Here is a 26,554-nt window from a genome sequence, read left to right as displayed (position 1 = left end):
AGACTGAAGTGTGGTATTGAAAATGAAACATGTATGCCAATGCTCATTTTCCAGCTTAGACCACATTAGTCAAGAGATGACAGTAATGATAACTGAATCTCATGTCTAAGCTACTGACAGCCATACTTTTGTTGTCATACTAGTGTACTATTCTTTCCTTTGGGCAATTAACTGCTGGCCTAATAAATGGCAGTGCCAGCAGGCCTGTAATTTAAGTCTTGGAATCTGTGCATAGAGGAATTTTTGGCTGCTGTTAATGGATGAATGTCTATTAGAGTTGAAAATACTGCTTGTTCAAGGCCTTTCCAAAAACAGTGTGGCAAAACAAGGAGACTTAACATCCTAGCTCAGGAAAAAACAAATTGTACATTGGCAGTGGATGAAGATTCTCCTTTTATTTTAAATCCTCTGTAAAATCAGAGCAATGGGTCAATTCCAGCATTCAGCCTCTTTAATTAGCGATTTCAGAGTAATCATGGTAATGAGCCAAGTCGGCAAAGATGTCATTGGGGTTCTTGCAGTTCAGGTTGCAGAAACAAGCATTGATCCACATGATTTTCCAGGAAAACTCAGTTCCATCTGGGCACTGGAACCTCACTTCAATAGTCTTGGACTTGTAGGGTGTGCAGCACCTATTGTCTGTGCAGACACCACAGTACTTGGGTCTATATGGACTTTTGCTCACACATCCTGAGATGGTGTAGTTCATTGGTTCGTTGGCCCTGTAGACAGCCAAGCACTTCTTCCCAGGCTAAATTAGAACAGAAAAGAGACAGGTTAATATAACTTGCTGACACAAGTAGGACATACAAACCACCTTCCCCGCACTTAAAGGGTTTTGAAGCTGTTAGGAAGCATTTTACAGCCCTGATCTAGAAGCTGTGGCAGTTTTACATGCTTAGACATATGAGTCTAAAACCTCAAGTAGAGTACTTGCAAATACAGCTCATAGCCATGACAGCAGTGCACCAGTGTTTTTCCACTAGCTGAGTCCCAGGTCTGTCTGAACAGTGAGCACAGTGGACTTGGCATGCCTTCCCTTGCAAGGACCCTTTGGCTGGAACTAAAGCTCTCAGGGGGTGGTTTTCACACCAGCATGTGGAAGCACAAAGAGGACTTGTTTTTGACCTCTTTGCAGCACAGTAAGTCCATGTAGAAGTGCAGCCGTCAGAAGCCTGAATGCTGCCAAAGAAAGGCTAACCCCATGTCCAGACAAAGCTCCAGGGCTGTGCAAAGGAGCAGTCCCCACCTTGATGTGCTTGGTGATATCCACCTCGCAGGGCCGCATGTTGCACAGACGGCTTTCCTTCAGGAGCCGGCACTGGTCGTTGTCATTGGAAATCCTGGTGGAGATGCCCAGCCCGCAGGACTTTGAGCAGGGACTCCAGGGGGAGGTGTGCACGATGCAGTTCTTCTGCCAGGCTTCATCCTCTCCCTCATATGCTGCAAGAGACCAGATTAACCCCATGTTATTCAGCCGCAGCAGCTTTCCATATTAAACCCCCTCTCCCCAGCTCATTACACATTCAGGCCACTAACCCAAACAATGAAACCACTGCGGACTGGTTCAGCATTCCCGTGAACCCTCTCATCCCACCCCCTTTGTTGCTGACCTACTTTGTGTCAGACCCTCCGGTGCTGCGAGCGCTTGGGGCCAGGGCTCATTTCTTCATCTCCCTTTGCAGCCTCACACAAGGGGGTCCTTGTCTGGGACCCCCAGGTGCTGCCACAATGCAAACAATTACAGCCAGTGCAGAAAAGGGATGAAGGTTTATTTCTGAGCCCATTCAATTGATTCTGTAACAGAAAGTGGTCAACAGCCCGCTGGATGGCTGAGGGGCTTGGGAAGCAGCCACTGCCTTTCACTAGGAGGAAGAGCAGCTTGAATAGCTCTCAGAGGGCTCGGCAGCCACTTGAAGAAGGGGTGGGCTCTGTTTTGAAAGCAGCTGACAACCCCAGTTCAGGTTCCTTCACAGCCTCGGCCAAGGTCCCCACTGGTCTTTGACTCACAATACAGCCTGCAGGCAAAGCTCTGATAGAAACTGCTGCATTGAGCTCGCTCAGTATTAGATTTATTACTCTATTAGTTATTATGTTAAATGTAGTAATTGCTAGCCTTGCTTTTATAAGGCTTCTACTTATGAGAGAAAAGGTCAGGCAAGGAAAGCTGTGTTATGCCCATGTTGGGACACAGGCCATGAAGACATAAGGTTAATTTCAGTAGTAGATGTTTTGAATTTGGACCTACAGTTCAAAGCTACCATGGACAAAAGTGAGGGAGAAAGTGTAGTGGGTTTAACCCCCAAAATGGAGATTGAGGCTTTGTTTTGTGCAACAAAAATACAAACCAAGGACTGGGAATAAAATCTTTGCCAGTAAGGAACCAAAATCCTGGTTTACAGCAAGCATTCCACGTGTCCTTGAGCTCTGCTTTTGTGAGATAGTCTAAAATATGGAGCTAATGTGGCTAATGTCACTACATTGCATCACAGGGTGTCATGAGGATAAATTTAAGATGTATGGCAGAGTAAGTCCATCTTAAGCCTTTGGGATCAGAGGGAAATGGCACCAGCTCTGTGCAGTGAGCTACACAATCCTCACTATGAATGTATGAGGAAAGAAGATACCTTATGTGATATGTAATACAGTTCAATAATGTCAAAATTCAGTTCAATCAGTCCAGAACTGTGAACTGGCAGTGAAGCTTCCACAGTAAATGTTTTCAAGGTGTTACGTAACTTTGGGACTACTAAAATACTGGGCTTTAAAATCACAGAATCCCAGACTGGTTTGGGTTGGAAGGGACCTTAAACATCACCCAGTTCCAACCCCCTGCCATGGGCAGGGACACCTTCCACTAGAGCAGGTTTCTCAAAGCCCTGCCCAACCTGGTTTTGAATGTTTCCAGGGATGTGAGAGCCACAGCTTCTCTGGGCAACCTGTGCAGTGCCTCAGCACCCTCACAGGGAAGAATTCTTCCTCACATCCAGTCTATAACCCAGACAGAAAGCCTCAGTCCCAAATTAAACTGAACCCATTCCGCTTTGCAGAGGGCCCAGTCTGAATACAAATTGGTGATGTTAAAAGGACTTGTGACATCTTCCAAGTGCCAGCAGATGTGTGCTTCAGAGGGGGCTTTGTCACACAGGCATGCTTGGTGAATCTCACATTGCTGCTGAGCAGTTCAAGCACACCACTGTGTTTCACATGTCCTCTCCTTCACTACATGCTGGAGTCTCTGTGCCTCATTCACACAAAGACCAGATGCCTGCCGGTACAAGCTGATACTTTGGTTTCAGACTGACCTCCAGTTGCCCATTGACCTAAGAAGTCCATGTCAGTCCCACCATACCTGCAGAGGAGATGTGGCGTGGAGAAGTCTTCCTGATTTTCTTGGAGTCATCACAAATCCACTGCTCGCAGCACTTCCCTGCTAACTTAATCAGCTTTGGGTTTGGGCACCAGACAAGGGGAGGACGTGAGTTTGTGCACATGGGAATACAGCCCACAGCCCCGTTAATGCATGTGCAGTTGTATTTGCAGTTGGGCTGAAACGTGTCCCCGTTGTTATACCTGACTCCATTGAGGACACATCCTACACCGACAATCTCTGAAAGGAAAGAAGAAGAGAGAAAGACACACAGAGCACTGTTAGAATAATGCTGGTGACAAACAGTGCTGATGTGCTTCTGTACCAAGCTGCTCCCTGGGCTAATGGAGCCAGCATGGAGACACGGCTGTGGGATGATGACGTCAGCGTGATGCTGAGCGAAATATGGTTACACCATCTAGGAAACAGTTTTCATTTTGAATTACAGCAAAAAAAAGAAGAATCTTTTAATGCTTCATGGAGGAAAGATGTTAGAAAATAAAACAAGTTTTATCCACAAATTCTCATTTAAAAATCATTTTGTAGCCTGCTGGTAAAAGAAGGAGCAATACAAGCAATTCAATAAGTATTGAATGAAATTTAATGTTTTCAGAGATGTATGAAAGGACCACATGGAGTTGCAAATATGGCTCAGCTCTTCACAACACCTTCTGAAGCAACAGCAGGAGAACACCCAAGTGAAGGAGTGCTTAAAATGGCACTGGAATCCTATATTTAGGCAACTTCAGTTTGCCACAGAACAGTTTTCTTGGAAAATGAAGTAACACATTGTAAGGCCACAGAACTTGGTATTTTATGAATATCTTAAAATAAAATCACCAAAATAATAAAAAATCAAACTTTTTGATTGCCCATGAACAGAAATCGCATTGGTTCAAAAAGCAGCCACTTTCTTATTTCAAAGTTGTAACAGTTATTTGGAACCAGTCACACAAATCTAATGGAAAATTCAAGCTTCAGTTTCTTGTTTGCTCACACGGAGGCAGTGTACACACACCGATCAGGTTGCTTAAGTTTTGAGTCTGGTTGGAAATGGAGCTGCCATGTAGCTGCTTCAAGGCTAACATGGATCAAAATGCGGGTTCAAATTCTGCAAAGGCTTCTTACTTTTAGAATGGGCTGAATGAAAACATCAAACACAAATCCCTTTTCCTGTACAAAAATGAGAGTTGTTGCTATTTGAAGGGCAGGTTCAGCTCCAATTTTGAGCATGCTTCCGCCTTTGTATTGAAGAGACATCACTCAGTGCTGGAGCTGGAGCGGAGCTGAGAACTCAGTTAAACTTCGAGGTGTACACACAGATAATGACAGCTCAAGAAAATGCTGTATTACCTGGTATTTTGCTACCAGCATATCCCTTCTGGACTGTGTTAACTCAACTTCATGCAGGTCTCATATATCAGGAGGTTCATCATGAGAACATCCCAAACATACACAAAGGAGCTGTTCAGTGCCTTCATGCAGAACCTCACTGAATCTGCATCTAAGTTAGGCACTTTCGGAGCACATCACTCTTCCTGTCACATCCTTGTTCCCGGCCTCAAGTGCGCAATGCCTGCCTCCCCACCTGAGCATGTGCTCAGCATCCTGCTGTCTCTGCTTTGGTGCAGAAAAAAGCCAACAAAAGGAGACGTGCATTGACGCTCCTATCTGATGTCCAGGTGACCAGACCTTGGACACACCTCACCATGCCAGTCCAGATACAGCTTGAATTTCCCACATTCTCACTCCATTCCTTTTCCCAACACCTGAAAGAGTTCTGAGCTCTTTCAGGATCTTTATTTTCCACAGATTCCATTGTTTCTGTAGTCCCGCGTGCACTGGATTCTCTAGACCTGGCTTGTTGGCATTCAACTGCAAAGCAAATTCCTCACAGCAGTTGGTCCCCAACACCCAGCTCAGGAGTCCCACTTTTGCCTTCACTCACCCTGTGGTCCCAGCAGTAGCTGGTGTGATCAGAGTGGAGTGATGTGGTCAATATATGACCCAGTGCATGAAAAGAACATGTCAGCAGATCCTGTTAGCAGATCCTTCACCTGGATGCTGAAGCAAGGGGAAGACCACAGCTTTCTATGGCAGCCAGAGACAAGCCACTCCACTTCCTAACCATGGGAAGACCTACTTCTCATGCCCCCCAGCTGTGCACACCACAATGCCCCTCACCTTATAGTCATGAATGTCACATAATAGAGAATATAATAAGGAATTAAGGCTGCGTGGAGACGTCATAGCAGCCTTTCAGTATCTGAAGGGGGGCTATAGGGATGCTGGGGATGGACTATTCATTAGGGACTGTAGTGACAGGACAAAGGGTAACGGGTTCAAACTTAAACAGGGGAAGTTTAGATTGGATATAAGGAAGAAATTCTTTACTGAGAGGGTGTTGAGGCACTGGAATGGGTTGCCCAGGGAGGTTGTGAATGCTCCATCCCTGGTGGTGTTCAAGGCCATGTTGGACAGAGCCTTGGGTGACATGGTTTAGTGTGGGGTGTCCCTGACCATGGCAGGGGGGTTGGAACTGGATGATCTTAAGGTCCTTTCCAACCCTAACCCATGATTCTATTCTATGATTCTAATATATTGTTTTTTTGTGGATGAGCTAATGCAAAGCCATGCTAATTTCTTACTACTCTTCCTTACAACCTCTAGTATTTCTGTCAGCTATCCTAAACCTCTTTACTCCTTAGGCTTGCCCCTTGCAAAGCTTCTGCTGATATTCTAAGTTTATTGAAACACAGTACTTGCAATCTTTTCTCTTTTCTGTGGATCAGTTATTCTATCCATCACACCATCAGCTCTCCTCCACGTTTCCTTCCAAGTTGCATTTTCTATTAGGACCATTTGTGGTGGCTTCTTCCTGTTTATGAATCTAAAGCTGTAACCAGTATCTTCTAATATCATGCTAAACAGTCAGCATCATTTCTGATCAGCTACCTCTGTGGATTTACTCATGATCCTTTCCTTTTAATGATTCCCAGAGTAATGATTTTCAATCACTTATGACATTTATGAGGAGATTAGATTCCCCCCATGTTCTGCATCTCAGAACAAGTGGACATATCCCAGACACACAAATATTATCTCATTTCTATTTGAATAAAAACATTCCAGTCACATGAATTATCCCACCAAGATTTCCTTGTGATGGGCAGGAAGAAATCCTTCTGCTTCATGGCAGCTGACATGACTGAAACCTCTGTAAGATTAAGGCTCAGACCTCAATTTGTCACCAAGAAAATTTGCTAGGAGACGATTCAACCCCAACCCTATTGGACAGGATACCGCATGTTATACTTCTCAGGGATCCACTATTGGGAATAAGTCAGAATTGTCCCCTTAATGTAGACACCCACATTGCTTGCCTTTAAAGACAACTGTATATCTATGCTTCCTTCATGCCCAACCCACTACAGCATCTTTTCCTATTGTGGGGAGTATAAAATCATCTACTTCTAAATCTGAAGACTTCCAGATGATGGCTGGTCATTGCTCTTGGCTGCAGCCAACTCAAAGAGCACAAATTCAGATGTCATTTCTCATCCAGCCAACTGCCCCAAAATGAAGACAGCTATAAAGAAACGGAAGATGATGAACAGAGGAGTTGATGAGCATACAGTCAAGTATCTAATGAGATTAATCTCAGCCACTGCTCAAACTGAGGGGACCTGCCACTGCGTGTCTAAGTCAAAAATATATGTACATCACTTACGTGCACATACTCCTATTTCGTACCTAGGTCTGTCTCCACTGTAGTCACAGTACAAGCCCCTGTGGAAGTCACAAGTGTCAGCCTCAGTGCATCTCTCTCCACGCTGCTTGGCACACATCTTGCAGCAGTCGCAGCCATCTGTGACCAGGCTGATGCCCACCGAGCACCGAGGTGGGGACTTCGGACATTCGCATGGCCACTTACAGTACTGAGTCCGCGTGTAGGTCTCTGTGGTGGTGGTCATGGTGGTGGTGGTGGTCTGGGCAATGGCCTACAAACAAAGAAACACACTTGGAGACCGTTCCAGAGAAAAGGGGCTTGCAAACCCTTTGGTGACTAGTCCTCAATTACAAACCCCGTAGGTCTGCAAGGAAACCAAGGGGTAAATGTCAAAGAGACACAGAAAGGGAGCTGTCACTGCTGTCTTGTATCTCTCAGATACCAGCTTAGGGCAAATGCTCTGCAGCTCAGACTAGCGTCTAAACTGCATTGCCCCAGTCTGCTATACTCAGCCTTTTCCAGACGTCTCCTCCCTAAACAGAGGTCTCTCTCCATAAGTGAACATGTCAAACCCTCCCTCTGACACATGAGAAGAAGGTGTGGTGTGTCCAGTATGTGTTACCCTGTGGTGCCTGGCTCTGACAAAGGATTGTGCCACCTATAGCTTGTCCCTGTGGATTGAGAGATGGCTCTAGGGCCTCTCTTGGCTGCTTAAAGGCTTCCATGTGCATCAGTCACTGATGGAGGTAACGGTCATCATGTTACAGAGGGAAAGCTCATGCGGGCCTGTTTGGCCTCATCTTCTTCAGGTTTATCCATATTTGTGTGGGTCTTGAATCCAAAACACAAGATCCAATAAATCCACGAGGGTACCAGGAACAGACCTGTGAGTCCACCATCCTCACAGCCACTCATGAACATCTGTGTTGTACGGATGATTTGAACCCACAGACCTAGCACTCCATCATGGATGTCCTGAGGATGTCTTGGCCATCTCTTCTGGTACTGCTAATAGCACAACTGCTTTCTTACAATGTCCTAGTCCTTTGACTTGAGTAGAGATGAGGTTAGGGAAGGAAAAGAACCTCTGAAGCCAAAATCCGGCTGTCTGTGAACACCATGATTCACAAGTTCACCCACCTCTGTCTGAAAAATAGTTTGCTTATCTATCTCCATCCCTATAACACAACACACATGCAGTTTAGCTCCCTGACAGAGTCCTAGTCCTAAGCAAAGAAACCACAATATGGCTATAACAATTAATTAATTCATCACTCAATTAATTAAGGTCATGTATTTCCTCTGAGCACTCTGACAACCACACTTACCCAACCTTCACAGTGTCCAGACTACCATATTCAGCAGAAACACTCTCTGTGCACCCTAAACTAGTCATGAGACACTTAGATTTGTGATGGGCTCTTCCAGGTCTCGCTGGAGTTCCCATGATATTTCCCTGGCCCACAAAGTCAAACAACTTGAATATTTCTGCAGTGATTTTCCACCTTTGCCTTTTGGCACATGCTTTTGTCCTACACGGAGCCACTGTGGGAACGCTAAGTTGGATGAGTGCAAGTGAAGCTTCATAATGCTAGTGTTTCTCCCATTAGCCATGCACAAATATTTGCAGCATGATGAGAAAGGAAGGAGAACTTTTATGGGGAGGATACTGCCAAATTTCCACTTTCTGATCTCCATTTCTTTGGGAAGCAGGAAAAAAACCCCCACAAGTTCAGGTTAATTAAAAATCTGATAATCAGATAAAAAATCTGATCAAGTAAATCAAGGTATAAAAGGGATTTCGTGTAACAAAGTGATGCTATGCCAGCAGACACACTCAGGTCACTATTACTGAGATAATGGAGTGCTGTGTTACATTAGCTCATAGAAACCCACAGAGGGCAGAGGTTCATTGCCTTCTGTACTCTTCAGTCCCTGCAGAGCAAACTCTGGATGACATTTAACAGCATCAGCCATGCTTGTGATTCTGGAAGGGTGCAAATCAGCCCAGCGACAAAGGAAAAAGGTGCCTTTTCTACCAGGACTACCGCATAGAAAACTGGAGCTGCACATGGGAGTCAAGCAGGGCCCAGAACCTCAGGTACAGGAACAAACGGGGTTATTTATGGACTATCAAAAGCAGCCACAGCATGACCCTGCTTGGGTACATGAGGTCCAGAAGCCCTTTATTGTGACAAGAAATGAGGGCTGAAATAATAAGTGCGTAGCTCTACAAAGTTCAGACAAGGAAAGTCAAGGACTAGAAATTACTAAGGCAATTCCATCCATTCATAGAATCACAGAATGGTTTGGGTTGGAAGGGACCTTAAAGCTCATCCAGTTCCAGATCCCTGCCATGGGCAGGGACACCTTCCACTAGAGCAGATTGCTCAAAGCCCCATCTAACCTGGTTTTAAATGTTTCCAGGGATGGGGCACAACTTCTCTGAGCAACCTGTTCTACTGCCTCACTACCCTCACAGTAAAGAATTTCTTCCTTATATATAATCTAAATTTCCCCTTTTTCAATTTAAACCCATTCTCCCCTGTCCTATCGCTACATATGCTTATAAAAAACCCCTCTCCATCTTTCCTGTAGTCCCTTTTTAGGCACTGGAAGGCTGCTTTCCTCCAGGCTGAACAAGCCCAACTCTCTCAACCTGTCTTCACAGGAGAGCTGCACCAGCCCTCTGATCATCTTTGTGGCCTCCTCTGAACTCACTCCAAGTCCACGTCTTTCTCATGCTGCATCCTCAGAGCTGAACACAGTACTCCAGGTGAGGCCTCACAAGAGCAGAGCAGAGGGGCAGGATCACCTCCTTTGACCTGCTGGTCACACTCCTTTTCATGCAGCCCAGGATACAGTTGGCTCTCTGGGTTGCACGTGCACATTTGTGGGTCATGTTGAGCTTCCTGTCAGTCATTTCTGGCTAGCTTGTACTGCACCATATATTCTCCAGTGTTTTGTCCTCTTTACAGTTTCAGATGTCTCAAACAAAAGGCTTGCCATGAAGAAAATGCTTTAATTCAAGGCTTTATGGGTTAATGCATCCCCAAGCACTGCAATCCCACAGCTGTCTTAGGCAGCATCCTTGCTAAAAGACCCAGATTTTATTAAAGTGCATTTCTAAACCTGCTGCTATTGCTGTATCTGAAGATGTATTTAAGCATCTTAGTAACTAGTTACCCTCCATACAGAACACTAAATTGTTAACACATTGATAATCACTGTAAAATAGGCAGTGTTTGCTCTGGGCATAGTTCCCAATTCCATTAAGACCCCTCTTACAAACAGTTGCCCTTAAAGTTGGCTTAAAATCACCTTTAAAGTCATGTTTAAACTAAAACATACCAGTATAATTTACTCCCACTTTAAGCCTCTTTGATGCTGCCAAAGTTGTTAAAAGAGGAACATTCAAATCAGTGAAAAGCTTTGGCCTTTTAACAGCAGCATTTCTCATTCCACTAGCAATAATTTGAATAGGTGCAATAATCTGTCACTTGAGAAGAGAGGCCTCTTCAAGTGCAATAAACCTATTTACTTTGTTGCTGATCATTAAAAAAAAGTGCTTAATAATCAAATCCAGGTACACAGATAAAATTCACACAGCTATTTAAAGAGCCCATTGCTGTGGCCCAACCCTGTAAGTAAAGCCCTTCACAGTCCTTTATTTCTATTGTCAACATGAGCAAGCAAACAGCTTCTACTCTGTGTAGATATGAAACTGTGAATCAACACACGTAGCAAACACGAACCTTGTTAGTCCTGTGGTTTTAGTTAATACATGAAGGACTGAGGCTGAATTCTTGTGAAGCACTGGGTAGCTGGGAGCCATGTGGTGGCTTGTGAGAGACATGAATTAAAATTAAACTATTTAACAGCGCTTCCTCTAGGTCTAAATCTTGACCTGGACAAGGAGGCTTTTCGAGTGTCCTTTTAGTTACTAACTTGTAATTCCTGATGTGCCAGCTGAAGGATCCAGTGGTATATCTAAGTCACCAATAGGAAGGATACATGGTTTGGGCTACATGAGCATCTTTAATTAACCAGTGTGGACTGATTAATTAAGGCATTAAAATTAATTAAGGCATCAAAATACTATGACTGCTGTATTTTGCAAATAGGAAAGGCATGGAGAGGTGGACATGACACCATGTCCTAGGCTCCACTGCAACCCAACCAAAACCCAGCCTTTGAAAACTGTTGTCCATTGGACACTAGAAAAAATGTACATCCTGAGCAGCTTTCAAGCACTGCTTCTCTCCCCTCCTAAGTCCCCCAGAGCTTTGCTATGGGAGAAACAATTCTGTAGGTTTAGAAGATTCTTGGCTTTTCCTTTTCCATGGTCAGCTTTCACAGCTGGAATATCTAAATTCCTTTAGAAAAGTAATTCAGCCCTACTACTTCCATGTCCCATAACATTTTGAGATATAGACACTTCCTTATGAATAGGTATGATGGTTAAGACATCATGAATAATGCCTTATAAATATCACAACTCTTTTGGCTATCAACAGGAAATCACGCTGCAATGGCCTTCATCAATGGACATCCTTACCTGGAAGCAAACAAACAAAAAAACATCAAGTAATTTAAGATTTCAGGAATCATGACTTCATGGCGAATGTAACGTGTAGGAGGACAGTAGGCTTGTTAAGCAATCCAAAATGAGAATGAAGAGAAACTTAACACCAAAAAACAGAGTGATGGAGAGTCAGCAAGTTTATTTCAAAATGTTAGAAACATAAAAGAATGTGCCTGCCAATAAATTAGCTTTTCCAGGTACTTGTATTTAACTTGTTTTGTAACACTCCTCTTCCATCTTGAGGTCTGCAGATTTGTTTTCTTGAATGCTAAGGAGAATATATTCCACCACAATTTACTAATGGGTTTGTAATTTTGCTGCTTTTGGAAGTATAAGTCCATTCTCATTAAAACATGATGAAGCCTTTCTCACCCTGCCGTGGTTGATAACTCCCTATTAAAGTTGCTCCTGATTTATGCTTGGCAAGCTCCAAAATGGCTTTCTTTTTGCATCTGCAGAGAGTATTATTTCGCTAGCAACAATTCCCAGCTGATTTCTGTTCACATCCAAGAAGACAGAAGGAGAAAATAAAAACATTACTTACTGCCTGCCATCACCACAAAAAAAGTGGTTTTAATAGCCATGAGGCTTACTATCCAAGTCTTAAAGATACAAAATAGGAGCATTCAGCAGCATGTTCTACCTACTGGCAAAGTAGAGTTTCAATTTGTTGGAAAATACTATAATTGTAAGTTTGTTTTAGTTTTGGAAACTAGAAAGACCAAGCTATGGTGTTGAAAATAGTGTCTACAGTCCAAATTGCAAGCCAGCCAGATATACAGCAGCACTTCTACATAATGCATTAGGAAACCTCAAACTTTGCCTTTAAGCAGCAAAGCCGTAAATGCATTGAAATATATCCCTTTGCTTCCAGTTTTTACAGGTGTTTAAAAATATATCCATGTATACTGATTTCACTGCAGTACTGCATGATCTTACTCTTACAGCTTTTGTCTTCCAAGTATTTTTCTCATCATGATGAACTGGGTGAAGGTAGGGAGAAGCTATTTATGCTCTTCACCTTCAGTTTATTGATGGGAAAAAAGTCCAGAAAGGACTGTGAGTTCTTAATTAAACTCCTCTGACTAATGGCAGAGCTGGTGAAATGGTCAGAAGCTGGCAGATAGAGGTCTGTTCAAACCATAGGACCTTATCACCTCCTTGGTGGTAATTCACTCTAAAAGGAGGGCTTTTGAGCTCACTCGTAGCTGCACAAGCTGTTTTGCAGGGCACATGCCATTGGGTGGACTGCTTTTAATTTCTGACCTTCAAACACATGAAAGTAATATTTTTAACCTACATTTCTGATACTGACTTTTTGAGCAAATGCCAGATGTTATTGATGGGGATATGATGTGATCTGGATTATCCCTTGTCCTCCGTCTCTGCACATTCACAAAGCAAAATGGGTCAGTGAGGAAATTTTGTTAAAACATTCTCCTTACTACTTTGTGATCAAATTAGATGATTTCCAGACTGACCCAAGCGTCCTTACTGGTGGGAGTGCATGTGCCAAGGCCTGATCACATCATAGAATCACAGAATGGTTTGGGTTGAAAAGGACTTTAATAAGACACCTCACACTAAACCATGTCACCCAAGACTCTGTCCAACCTGGCCTTGAACACTGACAGGTATGGAGCATTTACTACTTCTCTAGGCAACCAAGCTGTCACTGTTTAGAAATGCCTCCAGATGTTCTAGTTTGGCTGTCTTAAACATGGACGCTGATGTTAAAACCACAGCTTTAAGCGGACATGTAGGGATGCATCTCCCAGAGAACGACTATGCATTCGCATCTCTTAGCCAGACGACACATTTGCTTTCTCCTGGTTCCACCTACTGGCTGAACGATGTAGACAGCACAAGCAGAAATACCGGTAGAGCCAGTTCCGACAGCACGTACCACCCTAAATATTCCCATTAACCAAAATGATCTGAAAAGGCATCCCAGGAGATTCACCTCCGCATTCACAGAGCTGCAAACATCCTAATACTAACCTGACACAACACAGTTCCCAGGGGAACACAGAGCCTGGAGCATAATAAGGAAGTAAAACATTAAAAGACAAAATAAAACCTAAATAATCTATTAAATAAGCCACATAACCTTCCATCCCTCAGTTGCATCTCAGGGCAAGCACAGAGATTGCTAAGTTTCATTTGAGAACAGAGGTTAACAACTCCTAATGTATGTCAGAGGGATGGGCACATTAGCAATGATAAACAGGACCTGGCTTACATCAGTGAGCTTAAACCAGGTCCTCGGAATTGAAGTTTGTTTCTTGATCTTAGTTGGAACTTCTGAGCTGAATATTGCTGAATATTTGCATTATTATTGCACCTAGAACAGATGGGTCGCCAAAGAGCCAGTTCTTACAGCAAGATCAGCAGTAATCACAGCACCATCAGGACTTCTGTGCTGTCGAACTCTTGCTGCGAATCCCTGAGTCCCCATGACTGTTCATAAACTATCACAAGGAAATACTACTAAAAAGTGAGCTAGCATCAGGACAGAGATATAAATCAGATCCTGCATGGTAAGAGGAAAATATGGTTATTTGGGGTTCAGCTTCCCCAGAGTATGCACGAGCTTCTAAATACCTCATTAAAATTGATCCCAGACATGAAATCTTCAGAACATATTGTAAAATAACAGACTCGGAACCCAGAAAATATAAGATAGTTTTATAGATGTCAAGTGCCAGCTGGATTTATTCTTGCTGTGCATTGCAGGCTGAGCAGAATGGAACGTTCTACATGAAGCATAACATCCAACAGCCCAAGAAAATAAAATATCCACAGTGAGTCAAGCATTACTATTTCTGTGGATATATGAGTGATGAACGATCAGCTTCCCATAACTTTATTTTGGGAAATGTGACTGTGGGAAGAATGTAAGCAGATGTTTGGAATAGTCTTTTCTAACTCAGTTTAAACAATCATAAAGATTACATACATTCTCCTTTTTGCCAAAGATTTGCTTATACTGGCAGACGTAGTGTGGCCTCACATTTTCTTCACAGTTTTCAGAGTGAAAGAACTTCCCTGTTAGAAAGAAACCTGACGTTTCATAAGTGTTGCCCCAGTAAAAGCAGCACTTGCTTAGAATAGGGTGACCTAAAAATGTTTGGACATCATTAACAAATTCACACTGCCACCACAGATCCCACTAATCGGGATATTAAACAGCATAATTCCTGGGCTCGAAGAACATTTTAATGTCTTGCTCTGCACGTGTTCTGTTTGTGCAGTTAGTGAGCTCATCCAGCGAAACCAGCTTGAACTAGAGTCTGAAAAGTAACAGAGAACATCTGGAGGAGCAATGAGAAAAGCCTCCAGAAGGGACAAGCAGACAGACTTCAAGTTTAGGAAAGTGAAAAGTGCATCTGGACTATCCAAGGTCATGGTCATAGAGTTACAAACCATCTCAAACCTGTACAAAGCAAGATGTTGACATATGAATCGCAAGCTGAGTTGTAAAAGAAGTATCACAGATCCAGCTCCCAGTCCGCTTTGGCAGAGGTTTTACTTTGCAAGAAGTTATGATCTGCATTTACTCATCTCCTCTTTCTCAGTCATGGCCTTGAAATCAAAAGGAAGATGACTTTCAGGTCCTTTCCAACCCTAACTATTCTGTGATTCTATACCCTTACTGCCTTGGGGGACACTGCCCCAATCTGGTCAAAAGAAGTAAAGTAAGTAAAATTGAAAAGCTCCACTCTGGTTGTTTGGTTTTGTTTCTTTGCTTGGTTGCTTGTTTTTTCACGTCAAAAAGAGTACAGAGGACATAGCATTTTTCAAAATAATCCTGGTTTTCATGGTTTTTCTAATAAAAATATAAATTTGTTTTTTCAAGTATCAACAATTTTCTGTTCCTGTTCCAGTGCAGAGCATTTTGACTTAAAACAACCTTTCATTTTAAAATGTCATTGTTATTTAAACTCTTAAATCTGAAACAGTTTGCTCTGCTTGACCTAATATATGTCCTACCCTAGAGTTGCTGATGAACTGATGGACTTATGCATCCCTATTTCCTTTAAGCAGCCACCTTCCTCCCATGGGACTGAGATGGTCAGAGACCTAAAGGTTACCACCCAGGAGGAGATGTTGAGGGAGCTGGGCTTGAGTAGTCTAGTAAAGAGGCTAATGGATGGTCTAGCATATCTCAGTGGTAGCAGAGAGTGTACTAATGGGCAGCAGCCACAAGACATAGTTGAGGATGTTTAGTTGGGACACCAGGAAGGCAACTTCTTCACTAGCAGAGCAGTGCAGCACCAGAACAGGTCATCCAGGGATGCTCTGAATTCTCCATCCTCAGCTGTTGGATTTAAGACCTCCAGAGGGCACTGACAAGCAGTGTTTTTGGCAGCCTGTGAATGCATACCTAGCCAAAACCACAGATGGAATATGCCCATAGACCTAAACAACCAATGAGATGCCTTCATCAGTTCAGTCTTGTGTGTTGCCACCTAAAGTCTGGTTCTGGCACAGGGAAATAAAACCTAATCTTTTTATTAAATGGTGCATTTAATACAGACAGAAGAATTTGACTTTGCAGGTCCATCCCCTCTCATACCATGAGCACAGCCAAAAATGCTATTTGGCAGCTAATTGTTATTTAATCTGACAACAGGAAACCTACAAGAAGTCTGGTTTTGTAGCTGGAAGATTTCAAGATAACAAAAGGAAAGAGAAGCTGCTGCTACTTTAATGGCCCCTTTGGAACACATAGCATACATGGCTTCATCCAACAAATCCGTAACTGCCATTTAATATAGTGTTGTATCACTGCATCAAAGCCACCTCAAGACTCTCAATGAAAGATGATAAGTAAGACTGCATTGCTACATCTCTGTATGGACGTACATACAGGTGGAGACTACATCTTGTCTGAATAAACAGCAGCATTTCCAGATAAAGAGTTCCACCATGAAACGATACTTTTACACTCAGCATGGCACATCGTGGTAAATATAGCTTATAGTATTCTATGAAATCTTTTAGATAAAGAATGCAGATGGAAGACATATAGTTCAGCAACATCCTTAGGGTCAACAGAAGATGTCAGACTTTTGCACACTGTAGAAGGACATGGAACTAACTCAGAGCTTGATTGCAGAACATTAGGAAGAAACACCAATTCTTTATTAGCTGCCACATACTTTGCTCTCTTAAACATCCGATATCAATCCTAGGCATAATAAATCTTCATCTTTCAGATGCGCCATCTCTGGAGACATTCAAAGCCAGGCTGGATGTGGTTCTGAGCAACCTGAGCTAATTGAAGGTGTCCCTGCTCATTGTAGGGATGTTGGACTAGATGAGCTTCGAAGGTTCCTTCCAACCCAAGCTATTCTATGATTCTATGACCCATCTTGAAATGGTATCTGTTATCTTACCCTTTGCCAGGCAAAATAATGGCAAAAGCCTCTCATAGGATGTGAAGTGATTTAGCTCTATGTGTACAGATATCAGAAAAGCCGCATTTGTATGTTTGAAGCAAAGACATCGACATCAATACCACAGCCTGGTCATCTGGTCATCTGGATATAGCCTGGCCATACTTGTGTGTATAAAGAGGATTTTCTTTACAGAATCATGGAATCTAAATGTTCAGCCAGAGTCTGACTAGTGCCTGAGGCTGCTTCTAGAAAACCAGAGCCGGAAATCACCAAAACCCAGAGTGGGAGAGGGGTGTCATCAGACTGGATCTTATACTGAGCAGTGGAAAAGAGTAATAATAATACTGCAATTCTAAATGCCAGCAATGCCAAACCCCACCATGTTATTACTGTATTGTGCTTGCCTTGGTCTAACTTATTAGCTTGTGCCTTGATCTCCAACACTCTACATGGCCCAGCTTGGCTCTACTGCATTTCTGGCTCCATCTTCTCTTTTGCTTCCCACTACAGAGCCAGCCTGAGGGCATGAGGATGTGGAGCAAACAAATGTGACCCCTTTTGTCTTTCTTGTGGGCTGAGACTCCTGCCAGCTAATTGCTGCAGCAAATATTCAGTATACAGAGTTCACAAATGATGAGAGAACATTAGACAAGATCTTTTTTGTGCAGAAGTAGAGAAAGTATTACCAGGAAGGTGGGAAGAGGAGGAACCTGCATGATTCACCACTGGATTAAATCTCCTTTGACCAAGATCAAGTCCCATTCAAACCAGACAGAATGGGAACAAGAGATTCAGCGAATGAGAGATGCAGAAGAACCTCCCTCACAGCCTCCAGAAACCCCACTGACCCTCGTTTAACACATATAATAATGCTGCTGTACTTGGAGGCCTTGTGATACTTTCACACTTCTGTTGTGAAAAATTCAGCTGATAGCACCACCATGAGATCCCATGAGAACAAACAAATTAGCTTCCAAAGATCGTGGACCAACACTTATTGCACTGAATTTCCCGTAACCAGAAACCTCTCTTCAGGAGTCTGTTAAATCATTGATGCTCACTGCATGAAGGTAAAAGGAGTACACAATGACCCAGACAGTGGAACACAACTTCCTCTGATTGGTACAGATGACATGGAGTTATCAATAACGTTAGGGCAAATACAGAGAGTTTAGTTTTCTTTTATAAGGCTACAGCAGTTAAAAAGGAACCTTTACCTGTGTATGTAGAAATCAGACCATTTTCTAAAAGCTCTGGGGATTATTAGGTAAGTGGGTTTGATTACACTAATTTGGACAAATATGGGGAAGACCAAAAAGATGGCGAGAGTTGCACCCTCTTCATCAGCAACTGTGCACAGAGTGCAAAGTCTGCTAGGAGAAAACTTATGGGGGTAAAGGAAGTATTTATGGTGTTAAAAACTGACTCAGCTAGGATCAGTAGAATTTAAATTAAGGAAGGGAAACACAAGTTGACGAGTATGGGATGCATCCAGACAGCAAGAGGCTGGACTGACGTTCTGAACAAGTGCCAGGCATCTGGAAGTCTGAAAACAGGACCGCAGGTGTGCTAAGGTATGTGGGAAGTGAATGAATGTTGTTATCACACTGAGGGTACAGAGGCAAAAGACAGTCACATAGTCAAGAAGACAAACCACAAAACTCCCTGCAAGTTAAAGTTGTACGAAGTGATAAAGACAGGGTGAGGGGTGGACCATGAACATGGACTAACCAGAGTGCGCATGCTGTCACAAAGAAGGAAAGGGAACCTTCTACATCAGACTTTATGGGCGTCTCATCACATCTGCAGTGGGACAGAAACAGCACCATGGTCTATTCTACTTCCAATGGTTAAGTTTTCTGTCTTTGCTATTGTGTAAGCTCCTTCTGCCTCTTTCAAAATCGCAGACATTATTCCTATTACATTTGTATGAGTGCTATAAACTGACACACACAAATAGACATGTATCCACATAATCTACTTCAGGTTCAGGGATCTGAAGGAATGTATAAAATGATGCACAGCATAGAGCAGATGCTGTCTTGAATCACTTCCTTAAGGAACTGAAGTATTACATTCTCTGGGGACACATTGTCTTCCTGATATGTTCTCTTCCTAAAGCTAATATCAAGCTTTTAGCTGTATCATGGGGTACCAATATCAAACAACTGCCTCTTAAAATCCCCCCAAAAGATTTAATTATACATTTTGTCACTGTGTTTTAGATGTGCTGAAAAGAATCTCAAAAAGGAAATGTGAAGTCATTTGCAATAGTGATATCTGATGTATAAGAGGACAAGCAGCAGCATGCTAAGCACACGTTTCTGAGCTTTTTTCTTCTGACACAAAAGCAAAAGTCCACAGAACAAGACCACACACACAAAAAGACTAATGGCTTTTAAATAAAACCAGTAAATTCAATTGAAATGCTGCTGCAAGCTCTGGATTTGTTCAAGTGTACAGCATATGGCTGGAAGTGAATCTGCACCCATGCACACCAGGTTGTCATCAAGCCAGAAACATGGTGACCCGTAAGCTAGACAAATGAATCACTGTATAAGCTCATATTAGAAACTGAAGCGAGATCAGCACAAATAACCTTGCCAAATTTATGGTGAGATCATTTAGCAGGAGCGTGGTGATTAGCTAGAGGCCTCCTTATCCCAAGCTTAGATGAGCTTGTCTGCCCCAAATCCCTGGAACAAGCCCAGCCTAACTGAAGGAATTTACTAGCTCAACATGTGAAGCAGAGACATTACTTGCCAAAGACCCTTCACACAGATGATACTGGAGAACATAAGGGCTAAAGCTATGAGAGTTAAAGAAATCAGTGAACAAATCTGGAATCTGTTAACTTTTCTAGATGATGGTCAAGACCCTGAAGTAGATTGGAGGACAGGGTTTGTAAGCAGAAAGGTGGAGACCGTAAATTGAGTACACTCAATGTACTCATCATCAGACGTACCAGATCCAAGACATTTCTGTGTTGAGATTTTTTTATGATCTGTTATAAGAGACAAGCCTGGCCAAATAGTTTATAGCCTACCAAAAGGATAGAGGATGGTGGAATGAAGCATCCTCTGTCTTTGACAACTGGGAAACTGAGGTCGAGTGGTATCCTCACCTGGCTCCTCAGCTTAGTCTCAGTAAAGTGTACAATGCCACACAGTACCTGAGCCTAGGGCATATGCACAAGACATCAGAAGTACATGAACTGAATGCCATCGAGTATGAAACTAATCCCTTAAAGCTGGAACCTATCTGAGGTAAATGAGTTCTTCCTGAGATACTCTGACCTATCTGGGGATCATGTTAGAAATCAACACCACCACTGCTTTCAGTCAAATGAAAAAACAATACAGCAATTCCAAAGAAAGCATCTAATAAAACATGGAAAACAATGAAGTGGTTTTATGTCATTATTAATTTTTGGAATTCTGTCATTAACTTCACCTGAGCTATATTCCCAACCAATCAAACCAACCAACCTCTTCTTTCTTAACAAAATGCTGCTTTCAAGTCCATCAAGAGGGCAAAGTTTAAGGGTATGCAACCACTTGAAGGTCAATTCATCCCGTTAAAGGCAGATGAAAACCTTTTCTTCTCAATGGATGTAGAAGCTACTTGGGTCTTACACAACCAAGATGGTTTCTGATCAGCTTTGCCCCAGAAAAAACAAACAAGGAAAAAGCCCTCTCATGAGACCTATCCACTTTTGTTTATCTAGGAATAAAGCTGGATAAAGAAGAAGAGTGGAAGAAATCAGTTTTGACTGGGACATGGAGGTTCCAATGCAGTAAGACACAGCCACAAATAAGAATACTAAAAGGAGCCAATGCAAGCAGCTTGTTTTTAATGGCAGTTACTTCCTAATGTGGACCGCACAGCCACATGGTTTTTGAACATGGATGCATCTTGTTCACTTCTCACAGTCACTGCAAAGGAGAAATGGCAGCCAGAACAGCGTGATTAAAATACAAATGCCTTAAAAGAATATTGGTGCTAACGAAAGTCAGATGATTTGCACAATAAAGTTAATTTAGAGCTAGTCAACAAATACAAACCACTGGCAATCAAATGCATGTGCACAATGGCTCCAAAAATGTTCCTGAGCAAAACACCAGTCCAGTGCTGTAAAAGATTGGACTTTTGGTTATAAGCAGTTACCACATTTGCAAGACACTCAGTAGATCAGTGTCAAGTTTATACTGGATATAAGGAAGTTCTTTACTGTAAGGGTGGTGAGGCACTGGAATGGGTTGTCCAGGGAGGTTGTGAATGCTCCATCCCTGGCAGTGTTCAAGGCCAGGTTGGACAGAGCCTTGGGTGACATGGTTACTTGAGGTGTCCCTGGGCATGGTAGGGGGCTTGGAACTGGATGATCTCAAGATCCTTTCCAACCCAAACTGTTCTATGATTCTATGATGCTTTGAATGGAGATTTTGTTCTGGTATGAGGGGCTGAAATACCCTTGGCGTGTAATTTACCCCATGTTGAATCTGGTAGACGCTTTCTTATCTCACACATAGAAATCCTGTTTGTAGAATTTTGGTACATTGGCCTTCCGCTGATGCCTTTGCCAGGGAATTTATTGATTGCATTTCAATTGTTATGAATTAAACTTAGAAGGTAAAATGACTTTCTCCTCCATGAACGCACACCAGAAAGCAGGGCTTGCAAAGGAAAGAAGTGTTTTCACCAAAAGCAAGAGGAAATCCTGTTCTTTTCTAATAGTGTTAAACCACAACAGGATGTAAAATGTGTGGGGATGTGCAAAAAAAAACCAGAAGGGAAGGAGAAAAACGGCTGCTTTGGACAGAGACAATAAGTGACATTATCTTGAAGGAGAGAAACCGGTGATGCTGAAGCAACACAACTGCAAGATATGAAGGGTTAAACTTTGTTTACTGAGGCATCCAGTGGGAAACACACAGCTGTATTAACAGGAAAGTAGAATCTGGAGTCAGAAGTGCATTTATAAACTTGGCTTTTTCTCCCTCAAATGTACTGAGGAGATGAACAGTTGAGAGTAACAGTTTTTCCTCAAAAGAGAAAGACCTCAACTCTGCAACTTCTGCAGCAACAAAGTACAGAGAGGGAAGAGAGCAAGCTCCAGTGTGCTGGCAGCTGGATGGCACCTATCAGAACTAGCATCCACTTTCCAGGCCACCACAAAGATATGAAGCCTATTCCAGGTTCAAGGAACTCACACTGTGGGAATCTACTGGCTTGAGGGTGACTGCCAGGTCCTAAGGTGGAGCTGAGACAGAAGCAGCCAGATCACTGTGGTCCAGACCTCCCATGGCTGTCCATCCCTCAACATATGCTCTCATGAGACCTCACTTGGAGTATTGTGTGCAGTTCTGGTGTCCTCAACATAAAAAGGACATGGAACTGTTGGAACAAGTCCAGAGGAGGCCACGAGGACGATCAGGGGACTGGAGCACCTCCCATATGGAGACAGGCTGAGAAAGTTGGGGCTGTTCAGCCTGGAGAAGAGAAGGCTGCGTGGAGACCTCAGAGCAGCCTTTCAGTATCTGAAGGGGGCCTACAAGGATGCTGGAGAGGGACTCTTCATGAGGGACTGTAGTGACAGGACAAGGGGTAACAGGTTAAAACTTAAACAGGGGAAGTTTAGATTGGATATAAGGAAGAAATTCTTTACTGTGAGGGTGGTGAGGCACTGGAATGGGTTGCCCAGGGAGGTTGTGAATGCTCCATCCTTGGCAGTGTTCAAGGCCAGGTTGGATGAGGCCTTGGGTGGCATGGTTTAGTGTGGGGTGTCCCTGCCCATGACAGGGGGGTTGGAACTAGATGATCTTAAGGTCCTTTCCAACCCTAACTATTCTGTGATTCTATGATACACATCTACATTTCACCTGGTATCCAGGACACTTTTCTCCTCTGTCCCCGATTCTCCTTGGATAAATAACCTTATGAAGTTATAATTCTGATTTCCTATTTCTCCATTTCTCCAGCCAAGCCCACAGCCTCAGAGGAGCATCCACGTCTCATGGGTTTGAATTTGGATTCAGACACAGAGTAGAGAAAAATAGATATGAGAACACTGGTGTGAACCTGGTCTCGGGTTCCTGACCCTACACAGAGATCCCATTAGCTTTCCAACAAAACAGTTGAATTCAGCATTTTAACTGCAGTACACAAGGGCTTACCCCTATTTTTGTCATAGAAACTGTTTATGTACTGTGTAAGCCTGGGACAATGTCAGAACACAGAAACACAAGCCAGAAAACCTTTTACAAAGGGACTGATGCAAAATGAGAAGGAACAACTTTTTCTCCAAATACATTCATTTTGTATGCCAACAACTAACAATAGCAAGCCTGCTGCAGACTGCAGTGTAGCTGAGGGGAGTTTAGGGCTGACTTTTGGGGAGCAGAGTCTCACACCACATATTCACAGAGCCCACGACCACTAACTCCTCAAACCAGAATGGAACTGATACTGCTGCTTTTCTAGTGGCTTTTCAGAGAAGGTTGCCTGGGTTTTACATTCACACTGATACATGTGTCTTATCTTTCATCTTTCAGCATGATTTAGATCCATAATCTAGGGATTTTTTCAGGTTTTACCTAATTCAAGGTAAATGCTGATCTATCATTCTATGCAGTAGATCTTAATAGCATCAGATAACCCATAGAGGTAGCAGTTTGGTAAAAAGTGAGTGTAACCTGGATGGACTGTACCTCACATAAACTTTATTAGTATTAAAAGGAAGTGAGATGACCACAAAATATTAAGAGATTAAAAGATACAGAAAAGCACTGGGGCTTTCCATAGGCAGAGGATGAAAAGCCAGGGTAACTGCTAAGAGGCAGCAGGTATATTCATAACATTAAGATCATTCGGAATGACTATTATTCAAATACCTCATATAGATTTATTTGATGTTAATGAGAAGGGAATAAAAGAATGATTTTGTTCCAAAACAGTGCTTGTTCAGCATAGAACTGTGGTTCATGAGGAAGTTCCCATCCACATTGAGATCATCTCTGCAGCTCCGAATTGAAGTTTCTTTCTAATAGTTGGCCTACTTGATAGTATTCTTTAAATAAAACCTTGAATTCAGATTCAAAATATTCCCCTCAACGTTCTCTCACAGTTGTCAAGTTTCCTAACATTGTCATGGACAATTCCTCTACATCTGGGTTTCTATGGAGCACCACATTTATAGACCTGCTACGGGAAGGATCCTTCTCTTGGCTGCTCACTCATGGCTAAGAACATAATACTTCCCTGTTCTGAAAACCAACAGGGCTTGGCCCAGAATATTTGGCTTGCAAGACTTGGATAAAGGTGGTTAACCCATGTAAATTCACATGGCCATTGCACTGCAACAGACTCGTACAGCAGGCATTTGCTCTGGAGCCCTGTATCAAAAGGAAGCAGCCTGAGCCTGTGGGTGCACAGACACCTGGGTCACTAGTCTAGATTTAACTGTGTGGTCAGCCCCATGCTGTAGCCCCAGGAAGCACTGCGTCCTTGATGTTGACGTGATAATAACATGATGTTCTCTCACCCACGTTTTGGCTGCCCATAGCAGTAGCTGAGCAAAGCATCAAGGATGAGGAGCTGTCAGAATTGCATAGAGAACCCCAAGGGGAGCCTGGGGAGATCACCCATATAAGCCTCCCATGTGAGGCTTGAAAGGTGGGCTGATCCAAAACAACTTGTGTAAGGAGCATTTGCTTGTTTAGCAAGGTCAGTAGAGAGATGGCTGCACACAGTATCTTGTCCCATGTGCTATGGAGAAGGAGGAGGGGGTGGTGGTGAGTCCCTGAACAGGGGGAACAGGCTGTTCCTGAGAAGTTGGCACAGAAACAGCACAACGAGCAAACTCAGGCGACGAGGAGAGGACTCAGAAGAGGTTGTAGCCATCTCTCAAGCCAAGCTGAACTTTGTACTACAAACATTATTCCAGACATGCTTGAACCCAGAAAGCCCCCAAAAGCATCTGTACGTTCCCTCCCACCTCCAGAAAAACACATTGCAAATGGGGAAGCAAGGAAAAATAGAGAGCCCTGTAGATTTGCTCTTGACTTTACAACATGCTGGGGACAAAACCACTGGTTTTGAACTAAGTACAGTGGAAACTACAAGCAAGGAAACGAGACCACCTCCAAATTCATGAATAAAAAAAGGAGTGAAGTTATTAGTATAGGAAAATTATGTATTGTGCTGGAGAATTAATCCTCCTGCCCCTGAAGTCAGTGGAAACAGAACTGAACTTCAGGGCTTTGGTAAAAAAGATGGCAGAGAATTAACCTAAAATAACTGGTGCAAGTAGTAAATGTGAAGGCTGGTATACTCGGGGGCATCAGCTCTCTGGATGGGAATGTACACATGGCATTTCACGAGCAAGCAAAGCATGTCATGTTCTGTTCCTAGGAGGGTTTGCTCAAGGTGGAAAGCAGCACTTTTCATAAGGATGAAATTACTGAATAACCTGTTTCAGTTTGGGGCCCAAGAGATGAAGTGACTGTCCCAAAGGCAGACAGGATGTCTGTGGCAGAGCCAAAAATAGCACTTAGATTTCTTGTTCCTACACTGTAACCATACCATGATCCCTCCTACACACAGCTAATAAACTAAGTTGTTTAGTTCTTACTGGATCCAAAATTCCACTGACTCGCAGATGCTGTCTGTTCAGCAAAGTCGCTTGCTTCGTGTTCTGACTTTCAACCATTGCATGCACCTGATGTCTGCAAAAGGGCGAGAGTGCTTCACCTCTCCAACACCTTCAAACACATCAAACCAGTGGTGATCAGCAGTTTATAACTTGATGCATCCGTGCAAAGTGATGGAATGGGTCCTTCACATGTGATTCTTTCTTCCTTGCATGCAGCTGTGATACCTGCTGGGGCCCAAGTCTAAACCACCCAGGTGATAAGATCCCCATTTCTGATCCATATACCATGAATGGCATCAAATAAAACAAAAAAATAAATCCCCAGCCAAAACTCCTTCCTGCGTTTTGATCATGGACTTCAAAATACAGGTCAGGTATTAGTGCAGCTCCACCACAACCCATTGTCATGTTGAGTCCCACACGCTGGCACTGAAGCATTTTGGCAAGTCACAAGGAGAAAGTTGCTTAGACTTCATATCCATGATGCTTCCCAAAACCACCATACAAACACTACCACTTCCCATCCTAAACAGCCCCAGGATGGAAAGTGGCAACATCTCAGCCCTTAAGCAGTTAATGCTGCTGCTCTCATACATAGAGGAGAACACCATCTGTGTGTTTTATCTCCAGGAGGATAAAGGTGAATTCCTATGACAACTGAATGACAATTTTGCTCGTCTCGGAATAGCTGTTGCTGGCTGCCTGCAGCCCACAGCAAACCAAGCGGGAGCAAACCAGGCCCAGGTTTGGTCTCCCAAGTGCCCAACACGCGAGGGCAGTGTTGATGCACAAATGACAAGGCTGTGGTGGTGCT

General features: G+C 43.2%; 1 protein-coding gene across 1 annotated transcript in view; it reads right to left on the bottom strand.

Annotated features, from left to right (window-relative positions):
- Nucleotides 1–451: 451 nt before the first annotated feature.
- The window catches only part of CCN4 (cellular communication network factor 4), a gene marked incomplete at both ends in the record, with an annotated part of 35,443 nt that continues 9,340 nt past the window's right edge, over nt 452–26,554 (bottom strand). Inside the window, 4 exons of the mRNA XM_080611218.1 lie at nt 452–751; nt 1,250–1,443; nt 3,353–3,610; nt 7,101–7,371. Of these exons, the coding sequence (XP_080467344.1) occupies nt 452–751; nt 1,250–1,443; nt 3,353–3,610; nt 7,101–7,371 (1,023 nt within the window). The remainder of the gene's footprint in view (nt 752–1,249; nt 1,444–3,352; nt 3,611–7,100; nt 7,372–26,554) is intronic.

The sequence above is a fragment of the Psittacula echo genome (genome assembly GCF_963264785.1).
Source record: "Psittacula echo genome assembly, chromosome: 2".
Classification (NCBI taxonomy): domain Eukaryota; kingdom Metazoa; phylum Chordata; class Aves; order Psittaciformes; family Psittacidae; genus Psittacula; species Psittacula echo.
This window is presented reverse-complemented; position numbering and strand designations above follow the sequence as displayed.